A 12,171-nucleotide genomic window follows, 5' to 3' on the forward strand; every position below is an offset into this window, starting at 1 on the left:
CCTTTATTTAAAGAGGAAGAGTGTCTTGGAAACAAGAATGTAAGAATAACCATTTGCCTTTGAAGATTTTTAAAACTGTTGTGCTGAAAGATTCATTTGGAAGGTATTTCAAAGGTTTGAAAAGTGTAATTTTCTGAGAAGAAAATAAGGCTGGGAGCTGGTTTTATGACAGTAGTGAAGTAGTCTCCTTCCTAGCAGCCATTCTAGAGCCAGACAGCAAGAGTTTGTATCAAAGAGACTGGATGCAGGACACATCCTGAACTGATGGAAGCAAACTTTCAATTACCCTCAGCTGTAGAAACTGTCATCCTTCATTTCAAAATGGAGGCGTATAAAACTTCTCACAGATTTGAAAACAAAAACAAAAAAAAGCAAAACAAAACAACAACAACAACAAAAAATCCCCCCCAAAAGCAGGAAAAAACCCTTCAACTACCAAACCCAATAAAACTAAGTGCCTGGGTCGGGTTCTAGCATGGCCTGAGTACCTTGTTCCTATAAACTGCTGGGACTGCAGGTTATTTAAAACCATAGAATCATAGAAAAACCTGAGTTGGAGGGGACCTACAAGGATCAATGACCCCAGCTTCTGAAAGTCAGGAGGCACCAACATTTGATCTTGTTGGACCCAGCTGAAAAAGTGATTTCCTTCAGAGCATGCTCAGCCTCTCCTGAGCTTTAAATTCAGTATGGTGGGAGCTTTCTCTCGCTAGTTCTTTGGATTAATACTGTACCTGCCTCTACCCTGCTTACAGTGATTCTCATTGTTGGTTTTCTCATGAATGTATCTGACTTCCCTCTAATGCTTTAAAGCCAAACAGAGTGAGAAATGAAACTAAGGAACTGCGGTTGTTGTGTGCTGAAGACGAGCAAAGCAGGACGTGCTGGATGACTGCCTTTCGACTCCTCAAGGTACCTAATCTCTCCTACTTTTGCAAAGCTACACCTAGAGTTAAGCGGCATTTGTTATTTTGTTAATGAGAAATTATCTATATGTTCTTAAATGTCATCTGCTCCAAAACAATATGGATAAGAGCAAAATGCCAAGCAGACCTGTCCCACCTAAGAATTTAAGCACGGGACTAAGATCTATTCCTTCTCATATGAATCAAGTATAGTTTTAGTTTGGGATCCAAATTTGAGATATGAGGATGAATTGAAAAAACTGCTTATAAGGTATTTTCAAATTATCATAAAGGTAAAGAAACTGTTTTCATAATGGTAAGTGGTTCTCTTTACCAGAACAGCATTTCTTTAGCAATTTTTTTCCATTTTTTCCATTTTTCTATTAGAAGAAGTAACAAAAATAAGTAACCCTATATCTGGGTGAAAGTTATTAATATCTGAGAGCACACAATGAAACTTCTTGGTAATATGATAGGAAGCTTCACTGCTTTTTGAAACAAAATCAGGATGTAGGGAACTGAGGAGAAAGCTGACTATTTGGTGTCCTTTGAAGGAGAGAACTTCCTGATTTTCAGAGGAAAATGTGCATAAATTCTGGTTTGGTTCTAAGTCTTTTTCTGAATATGCTGCTTTGAAAACTGCTGTGTTTTTCTCTCTACCTTACTATGTCCTGTGTACTGAAAAAAAAATGACTTTGTTTTTAAGACACACAAAAAATTATTAAAGATGTACAGTCAGTGAAAATTAAGGCTTTGCCCCAAGGCTGTGTCATAACGCTTGTTTTTATTCACCATCTCATTTAGCTTTCCATAGTCCTCTATTACCCTGTTAGGAAATTGTATAAACTGTTTCAGTTAGAACATTCAGTAAGCAATGTTGCTCTCCTTCAGCACTGTACCTCTAGGGAAGGCACTGAGTGGCTGTTTACCTATCCCAGCTACAAGTGTTGCTAAAATTCAGCATGTTCAACCAAGGGCATGACTGGAATTCAATCACCTTATTTTTTTTAAGATGGGAAAAGTACAAAGTGATAGTGAAATTTATTGAAAGAGCTAGTGAATTAGAAAGGTTCTTATTTTTTATCATTATGAAAACTGAGTTTGAATGTCTTGTGCAGAATTTCTTTAAGTTCTAGAGGGTAAAAAGAAGGGGATTAATATGTGTGTTCTGATCTCAGCTGAAAGCTTGTGTTCTACAAAGAAAACATGATCATAGCTGAGAGTGGCAAAAATAACCTATGTATATCACTCAAGCTTGTATTTTTTTAAATAAAACTTCTTGTGCATATTTACTCTTTGCCACCTGTCAATCACTGTTACTCAATACAAATGTCTTTGGGACCTTGGTCCAGTGTAAAAGTGGTATTAAGAAATCACTACAGTTTTTTTCCTAGGGCATATATTTGAATAAATCTGTCCTTGTGTTTCTGTTGGCAGTATGGAATGCTACTGTATCAGAATTACAGAATTCCCCAGCAGCGAAAAGCCATGCTTCCACACTTTTCCACTCCAGTAGTAAGTGATGAACTTTGCCTCGCTGATGTATGATGTTGGAAAAGATACATTTGCTTTTGCATTTTAAAAGTGGAAAATTATACACTAAGAAATGTAAATTCAGCATTGTGTAGCAAATCAATGTAAAGTTCATGTTTTGCATGAGTACAGTTTTTGTGGTTGGCTCTCCATTATCTTAGGCTTACATGATCCACATGATTGAAAAATCTTGGCTACGTCACGCTCTTTGAGATGCACGGCACAGAGAGACATCTGGCTGTCTCTGCAGAAGCCAGCTTAGGTCTGGCAAAACTAACACGTAGATTTCCTAAAATATGTTGGGCCAAGAGCTGACTGTTAACTACCTAAAAGGGAAGAGCCTATATTTGGATCCCAACTGGCCCTGAAAATGACTGGAATATAGTAATAGGGCAAGTGGACAACTTGAGCAAACAGATTTTATTCTGAGCTTTTGAATCGTCTCACTCCCCTACAGTCGAAAAAACATCTATTTTTGTGTCTGTGAATCTTTTGAAAGGAGAAAAAAATAAGATGTATTTTCTGTGCTGTTGAAGGAGGACTTTGGACAGTCTTCTGAAACCAAAACAGTTTGAAGTGAAACTCTCAAGCTGGTTTTTCTTTTCCCTGTTTTTTGAAATAAGTGAAAATTCCTTTTCAGAGAAGTGTATCTGAAAACTCACTAGTAGCAATGGATTTTTCGGGGCAAATAGGAAGAGTTATTGAAAATCCTGCTGAAGCACAGAGTGCTGCCTTGGAAGAAGGACATGCTTGGAGGGTAGCTATCTTCTCTTCTTTTCTATTTTTGCAATCAGTAAGCGTCTGTTGAGAGCCAAAACACAGAGTGTGCTATGATGTTAGTGCAGTGCTGGTCACAGTATAGCTTAGCTCCGACCTGCAGCAATCACACTGCAAGCATGCAGATCTGAAAGTCAATATCCATCTTTAGCAAAACTGTCACATTCACAACAACCTTCTACCACTGCTTCTCTGTCCCCCTAGTGTCCAGAGGAAAGTTGAGGGGGAAAGCAGACCCACCAGAACTTTACTGCCAGTTTGCAAAACCAGTCTCTGAGGAGGAATATGTCAAATTAAATGCTTCCCCACATGGAAGAGGCTGGGGCTCTGACTAATGGCTTGCTCCCAGTAAGTTTAATTGCAGAATATACAAGAGGCAGGACCTCTTGCAATGAAAACTGATGTAACTTGTTTATAGTGTCTTGTGGACAGACAGCTGCAGTACAAGTTTTCCCACATGCTCGTCTTTTAGGGAAAAGGAGTCATTACTGAAGCATTAGCTGGTGCTTTACGGGAGGGAAATACTGCTTGATTTACTGAGTGCCTGGTGTTTTGCCTGAGCAGAAACATATCAGTCTTTTCTTTTTTTCTGTCTTTTTTTCCTTTTTTTTTTTTTTTAAGATACTGAGCTTTCATCATTAACATCTGGCTCGTGTTTTAAGCCAACTGAAATGAGCTGCTGCTTGTAGATTAGCCCCCTTCAAAGTTGCATTTCTTTTTCTCATCCTTGCATTAAATCTGCCCAGCCCCCAGTTTCCTGTAAATTTAATCTATATTGCATGTGCACTAATTCTCTTCTCCCGAGACGTTAGTGTGGATTTAACGGTAATTCATTTTCTCTATAGAAACGTAGCACAAGAATGAACATCTTGGGTAGCCAAAGTCCACTCCATCCTTCCACACTGAGTACAGGTAAATTCTGATGGTTTGTAACCATAGTATCAGAGGTCTCTATGGGTAAAGAAAAGGTACATTTCATATAGACACAGAGTGCAGCCAGGTAGTACGAATGCCTTGATGTCAAATACAATCCTTATCAGTAGCTCCTGTGTCATTAACATGCCTACCCATACAGACACCATGGAAGGAACTTGTTTCCCTTGATGGCCTACTCAAGCTTTTCTTTAGGACTAGTCTTTTGAAACTCTTATTTTGTAAAAATAGACACTCCATAAGTATTTCCATTTAAAAGAATCCAGCAGTTAATTTGCCGTTTTGGACAAGGAAAGTCAGTGAGTGATCTTTTAATCTTTAAAGAGTAGAAATGAGAGTTTTCAAAACAGAATTTGTTCCATAATAATTGAAAAATGTAAAATATGCAAGTCCTCAACATTTCTTTGAGACTGTAAATTTATTAAAACAACAGGTAATTTCATATTGATATCCTAGCCTTCTTGGAGGAAACACAGCTATTTTCTATTGCTATTCTGTTAATAGAATTTTAAAATACCATTTGAAGCACAAAACAATAAAGATAAAAATATTGGGGGCTAACTTGACTCTTGAAAGCACCATCTAAAGTGCATTTCTTTATCTGCTATTTAGAGGGACTTGTTTCTAACTCATTAGCTTGTACATTGAGTTCTAAGGAATGTTAGTCCCAGTACATTCAAGAAGCTATGAGAAGGCAGTATTATAAGAGACTTCTCTTTTTTACCTAATTGTATATCTAAAAATTGGAAAATACACGGAGATATGATGCCTCTCTACTTGGTATATTAAGTAGATGCATTTTTTATATTGATTCTCTTTTATATAGGTTGATGGAAGATACCTTATATTCTGTAAGAGATCTATACCCACTTTTAAAATGTTTAAATAATTAGTATGTGGAAAAATGGCTGCATGTGTAATTGTTTTTGACCATCCTCTCCCTCTTTTTCCTCTCACCTCCAGTTATTCATAGGACACAGCACTGGTTTCACGGCAGAATCTCCAGAGAAGAATCTCACAGGATTATTAAGCAGCAAGGGCTTGTAGATGGGTAGGTATTCTTGTTGCTCAGTATTTATGATCTGCCAGAAAGCTTTATAGATGAGAGCACAACTTATGCTGTAATAATCTACAGGTTTATGAGCATTTCTGATTAACCTGATTGTTGAGTAGTCCCGTTTTAACCTGCCTGGATTCCAAAAAGTCAAAGTGTGTGCTTGTAGGAGTGGATCCTAACTTTTAATTTGAAAAGTAAAATCTTAAAATACACATAATTGCCTTTCTTTATTTCCAACAGAGATAGTCAAGTTTTAGATAATGTTAGAATTTTAATATAGTTGATTCTTGTAATATGCATTGAGGAGATATTTTTCAGGCAAAGCTGTACCTAAGCATTTGCCAACAAATTTATAATCAGCCATCCGTGCTCTTCTGCATGAATCAGAGGAGCTAATGGTGCTTGCTCACTATTTCTGTTCTAGAGCAAAGAAATGAAAGTACCTGTTCCAGCACTCTCTTAAATGTCTGTGGTTGTTATTTAAGTATCTTCTGAGCATCTGTTTTCCTTATTTATATGGAGTTATGGTTATCAAAGGGAAGTTGCTTGAACTGCATTCAGCGTTGTTGATTTGTAGGATGGGAAAGGCATGGTTGCCTTTGGTTCACTGTCTTCATTGCTCTCAGGGTTAAGGTAGAATTATCCATGTTGGTTTCACAGGAGACAGTGAAGTTCAAACCTTTCTTCAGCATTTTCTGATTCAGAAGCAACACTAATCTTTCTGAAGACTAAAATACATTAGGGAAGTAGAAATTGGTAGTGCATATGTGTATATATATATATATATATTCATCAAGCAGTGTTTGCTTATTTTTGGGGAGTTTTTTCCAGTCTAAGGCTAGACAGGGGCTTTTAGCTAAGCAGGTTCAACAGAAAAGAGAAGCTGAGAAAGCAAAGGAGCACTGCTGACTTTTTGTGTTTCTGGTTTTCTCACAGTACAATCTTGGGCTCATTTTGTCTTGTTGCCTTAGGAATCTGGTGGCCCATCCTTCTTGAGGAATTCATAAATGTGTTCATGTGTTTGATGCTGTGTTAAATTTGTGCCTAATCAGCTTACTTACTGTGGAATGTAAAAATTGGTTAGTTTAGCTATAGTAAGGTCCACCAGCAGTGACAAAAAGAACCAGGTTACCTAAGTGCTCTGAGATCTAAGGATCATGATTTTCAGGGGGGAAAATTCTTGCCTATGTTTTCCTGCTCCATGTGTTCTTGAACAAAAGAAGGTCGAAAGTTAACAGTGTCCTGATGGTTCATGGAAGAGGCTCAACACTGTACACAAGCAACTGATGCTGCTATCTTGGATATCTCTGGAAGTTCTTGCTGAGGGTGCATCTCTCTTGGTAGCCACTGTTTGTGTGGAAGCTGGTTGCTTGCCAGAGGTTGAGTAAACAGCTGCAGCATCAGTTGTGCAGACCTTTGCTTTGTGCCACCAGCTTACCATGCATGATATGAAACAGCTAGATGAAATATAATTGAGAGGCACCTGTATGAACTGCAGCAACCACAGGGCAGGCTCTTTCTCCCTCACAGGGATGCTAATTTATAAAGGCTTTTGTCCCTTTTCCACACATTTGGTCTTCCTAGGATCACAATGGAACGTTCAAATACCATGCATGGCTCCTGAGAGTGGCAAGACATGCCTGTCCCTGACTACTGAAGTCACTCTGGTTATGATGGTGCATTTTTCTGGTACTGACATTTCTCAATCAGTTCTGAGGAGCTGGAGAAAAATCTTTTGGGTTCTTAAGACTACAAGCAGTTCTTTCAACTGCACTTTGGAAAAGTGCGTTCCTTGCTTAGTGGTCAGCAATTAAGAGGCCTGCTCCATCCTGTGCTCAGCCATCTCTAAAATCCACTTGCGCTTTGTGCTATAAGCCTTCTGCAAAGGTATATTCTTTTTTCCTGTGGCATGGAGAGGATCTGCTTCCTTAGTTCATAAATATCAAGGGGAGGAAACACAGGGGTTTTTATCTAGCTTTTTTTCTCCTCTTCCAATTATGGATGCTAAATAAAGTCCATTTGGGGTAGGACTTCAGTTTTGTGGGTTAACTTAAAAGTGATAGCTATGTGGTGTATGATGTTGGTAGCTGTACACCTAATGTACATTTTTTTCCACATACTGAGGGGAAAATACTGTGACTAGAGGAAAAATCAGAGTGTGTTTTCCCCATCTTGATAATTAGGAAGCTACTTAACTGGTAAATAATTTTAAGAAAGTATTGAGCTGTTTCTGCGCAATTGCAGCCATTTAACCAACACATAATTTTGTTGACACTGGATTTCTGCAAACTGATGCAAGATATTGTAGTGGGAACAGATTCCCGTATATTACTTTCTCATCTATAGATATTCAGATTTTCTCTGGAATTTAATGATAACATTTTCTTCATAAGAGTACAAATCATTAATAGAAAGCTGAGTTAGAGGGAACCTTAAAAAAAGCCTCATAGGTACATTCTTAGAGGAAGAAGTACCCTCATGTATCTTGCACTTCTTGTTTCTTCATCTGTTAATGTTGCATAGCCATGGTATAATATTAGAAAGTAAATTGCCAGTTACAAAATCACCTCTTAATGCAACTAAAGAAGAATTCGGCAGTGGCACAATATTACTTAGTGGTTCTGATTATTTAAGAACAAACAGATGGGGATATTCAATTTGTTCTTTAAAATGTTCTCTCCTAGATTATTTCTTCTCCGGGACAGCCAAAGCAATCCAAAGGCATTTGTACTTACGTTATGCCATCATCAAAAAATAAAGCATTTTCAAATCTTGCCGGTAAGTAGGTTATTTTTGATACTGATAAAAAAACCCAAAATTTTAAATCATTAAGCTTTTGCCAACATCTCAGGAGATCTCTTATTACTTACTGTTGTAATTAACAAGGATGTTTCCATTAGCAAATATATAAACAGATATTCTTTAGAATATTCTTTAATCAGTCAAATGGTTAGCATTGCTGGAAAACTGTTGTAAGTCACTGAATTACACAAGTCTGTGTAATGCACAGAACTTGTTCTCTGTGACTGTCAGAGACACCAGCAGTTGTAGTCTCCCTTCTCACTTAAGCAAACATAGAATAACTTCAGGAAACTTTAAAAAGTTTTATTCTGGAGGTTATCCAATAATGTTGAGCTTCAACTAACATTACACAGAGATGTTGGAAAGCAATTTGATTTTTATCTTGATCCAAAAAAGCATGAAAAATTTAGGATTATGTAGACCTTTTTATTGTTCCAAACCCTCTTGTGTTGTTTAGCTGGCCAATTTTACAAAAAGCTAACAAATCCTTTTGCGGTATTTTTGTTTTATCTAATGAATGCCAGTGACATCTGTAGAACTTTCAATTACTGTGCCCACAAATTTTCACTTTCATAAGCAAAATGTTACAAGTTGGGTTAAGGTATGTTTTTTCTAGCCCTGTGCATAGTTTCATAAAGAACTGCAGGCACTGGGTTGTTTATGCAACTGAGTGCCAACCGAGTGCCCATCATTTATTTATGTCACACACTGGTGGTACTCTCTGAGTTTTTCCACTTGTGTATCTCTTCATGTGCAGCCTAACTTGAAAAGGATGTTTGTTTTCCTAGTGTGAAGATGATGGACAGATATTTTTCAGTCTGGATGATGGGAACACCAAATTCAGTGATCTAATCCAGCTTGTTGAATTCTATCAACTAAACAAAGGAGTCTTGCCCTGCAAACTCAAACACCACTGCATCCGAGTGGCCTTATGACCTCAAATCTGACTCTTGCTGAAGACTGGATTTGATAGAAGAGTAATTGTAAGAGAAGGTTGACACTGGGGAATTGGCAGATTTGTAAGTTGGTTAAAAAATTAAATATTATGCACCTTGGGACTCTGAAAGGGATGGATTCGACAGGTGCCAACAGACCAAGATTGCTGGTTTGTCTAACACCTAAGAGTGATTGCTGCTGAGTGTCCCAGCATCCCAAAAATGGGGGGAGGGTCTGTAAAACAATGAGTAAATTTGAAACAAAACTGGAAACTATCTTGGCTGGGCCACTTAACAGGAACAAGTGTGAAGAGAAATCTTTGAAAAGAACTCTTGCCCTGGAATAATCTTGACAATTAAGACTAGTGTGTTTACTTTTTGTATTGATCACTTTTTTTGCACTCCTACTTTGTTTCGGATATTGTATGCAGCCTATATTAGGAGCTGATGTGGCTTTTAAAATTCATGCAGGAGTTGGGTATTAATCTGCACCCTAAAATGTATGGAATGCTTCAGCCTAAAAGGATCTAGAAGAAAATCAAGAAGTGTGTGTGTGCGCGCGCGTATGTCTCAGTACTTCTCTGGAGACCTGAGGTTCAATGATCTGCCGGTGTCTTTGAAGAAGCAATGAGGATACAATTCCTAAAGAACATACCACCAATATACGTACTCTTAAAACTGTTGACTTGTAGCATTATGGCTGTAGTACGTTGATGGCATATTAGTGGCATCCAGTCATGCAGAGACTGTATTAGATTCTATGCACAAATTTTTATTATTGGAGTGGTGGTTTGTTTTTTACAGCCTTTTGACTGTTTTCCTGAGGAACCTTACTGTTACTAAATAGAGTAGGACTGAATGACTACACTTGTATTTGAACCACCATTTTTTGTGAGAAGATTCTTCTGCAGGTAGTCTTAGTATGACAAAATAAAAAAAAAATTAAAACCAGTGTTTTTAGCTTTATAGCTCCTTGAATTTTCAGACTGTTTCAAAGAGCTCTTTCAATAGAGTAAAGCTACAGTGACAATGCTCTCCTGGGGATAGGGCATAAGAAGAACTGAACCCTTCTGCTTCTTGTAGGGTCATGAAAGTTTACATGGTGAGAAGGAACATGCTGGGAATAGAAACAGATTTGATTGTGAAGTAACTGCTGGCAATATCATCCATTGAGGTAACTGGTGATCCCTGTGTCATGTGTGCTACTGCACACCAGTACCTGTGGCAGACAAGCATGTATCTTGCTCTGGTGCTGGTTTGTCATCAGAACTACTTTATTGTTAATGTTTAAATGAATTCTTTAATGTTTACTCAATAACTCATTCTGATGATAAATCAGTATTAAAGTCAGACAAGTCCCACCTTGACCCTGCAGTTGCAACCAACCATTCCTTCAGCAGCTGTCTGAACTGAAATAACTTCCCAGTGCTTGGTGCCATTAGCCACACTGAGAAGTATTCCACCCTGGGAACTTGCAGAGTGTAGTGCAGAACGGAGCATTTGTAAAATGGTAAATTATCTACACAGGCTAGTTAATCCTTAATATTTGCCACTGGGTTTGAAATCCTAGCCATCTGAAAGGTAAAGAAGGAAAACCAATCCTACACTTTTAGGTCTTCATGTAGTGTTAAGAATAGCTTAAGACAAACCATAACCTGCCTGAGTCGTCCATATCAGCTTAAACTATGTCAATGGTATAGAAACACTGTATTTTAGTTTACAGAACACATTTAGTATTTTTTTCCATTTAATGTCTAGATACTAAAAATGAAGAAACTTGATTTTGTTTTTAGTAGAAGCCGTTTTTGTTTTGTTTTGTTTTGTTTTTGCTTTTTTTTAATTGTACATAGTGAAATGAGTGTTCCTGCTTTCTAGACAATGTATTTTAAAACCTTGAAATTAAGCTAACTTAAGTCTGACTTCACTTTGCATGCTTCTATTTGGCCCCTATTAGGAGAAAAAAGATACTTGTATTGACTACATTACCAGTTTAATAAGACCATTTATGCTGTAGTTTTAAGTTTTTCTGTTTACATAGCTTAGTGACAACCATGCATTTTTCCCAGTAGGCAGATAGTATTTGCAGTGTTTCATATTTATAAAAAAAAACTTTGCATCTTATTTAAATTGAGAATAAAAGTTTGACTATGAACCATGATTTTTGTATGTAGATGGTTGACTTAGTATTTTGTACTCTTCCCAGCTAAAGTGAGCTGTTTTGAGAAAGTGACCACCTTCAAAGTGGCAACAATCTTACTTAAGCAGATCACTGCTTTGTCTTCTTTCTGCTGGAAAACAGTCAATGCCACCTTAGTTTTCCAACAGATTCAGCTGGCTGCCAGCTAAGAATACCAAGGACTGAAGGACATTTGACTCTTATTTTTGTATTTAAATGACATGAATGTAAAGGGGATGCTCAGGGTTGTTTTGGAGCCTGTTGAATTTTTATCTTTTTGCCTGTGATTTTATTTTCTAAATAAATACTTCATGTAGCAATCTTGAATATGTTGAGAAGGAAAATGCCAAACCATTTTGGTAATGAGGTTACTAGTTAAGTTATGTTACGATAGGTGTTAAAGTACAAAAAACTTTTTATTTGTTAATTAATCTTGAAGAAACACGTGCCTCAGTTTAGATGTTTTGTCTTATCTTTTCTGCACTAAATACCTGACAGTTTGACCAATCAATGCACCTTTCCAGTGGCAAGACTTGCTTATCGTAAATTATATTGTCACAATGCAAGATTTAGTGACTGTAAAATGGAATAAAGTTTAAAGTTTCAGGGAATGCAAAAGGTATTAACTTAAGAGACAAAACCTTTATTCAATATGCTTTGCTTCATACTGTAAATAGCTTTTTGGCTTGTGAACCTAATTGTAATCTTTCAGGTATTTTTGTACAAATAAGGGACTGATATTCTGTTTCTTGTAATTAGAAATAAACGTTAATACAATGCTATTCATTTTATATTGGAATGAATGTCGTCCTTTGGATATATCAGTACACTGTGTATCTCTTGCCTTAATGCAGCTTAATTGAGTAGGTCATGTTAAGCAGCTTTTAAGAAGTGTGAAGAAGAAAACACAATCCCCAAGATACCTTTATTCTGGCTGTTGTCTTTAAGATTCCTATTAGGATAGACTGCATTTTATTTAGCAAACAACTTATTCACTCATTTTGTTTAAGAAAATATACTGGGGATATTCTGCTATAATATTTATAGTATTCA

General features: G+C 37.1%; 1 protein-coding gene across 1 annotated transcript in view; it reads left to right on the forward strand.

The window, feature by feature from the left end:
• GRB10 (growth factor receptor bound protein 10) overlaps window positions 1-11,909 on the forward strand; it is a 145,927-nt gene extending 134,018 nt beyond the window's left edge. The window contains exons 11-17 of the mRNA XM_054285067.1: window positions 814-912; window positions 2,343-2,420; window positions 3,079-3,195; window positions 4,061-4,127; window positions 5,112-5,199; window positions 7,890-7,983; window positions 8,796-11,909. Of these exons, the coding sequence (XP_054141042.1) occupies window positions 814-912; window positions 2,343-2,420; window positions 3,079-3,195; window positions 4,061-4,127; window positions 5,112-5,199; window positions 7,890-7,983; window positions 8,796-8,942 (690 nt within the window). The 3' untranslated portion in view covers window positions 8,943-11,909. The remainder of the gene's footprint in view (window positions 1-813; window positions 913-2,342; window positions 2,421-3,078; window positions 3,196-4,060; window positions 4,128-5,111; window positions 5,200-7,889; window positions 7,984-8,795) is intronic.
• The last annotated feature ends 262 nt before the right edge of the window (window positions 11,910-12,171 follow it).

The sequence above is a fragment of the Melozone crissalis genome, unplaced genomic scaffold (assembly GCF_028551555.1).
Source record: "Melozone crissalis strain CALT ecotype California unplaced genomic scaffold, PUWL_Pcris_2 ptg000042l_1, whole genome shotgun sequence".
Classification (NCBI taxonomy): domain Eukaryota; kingdom Metazoa; phylum Chordata; class Aves; order Passeriformes; family Passerellidae; genus Melozone; species Melozone crissalis.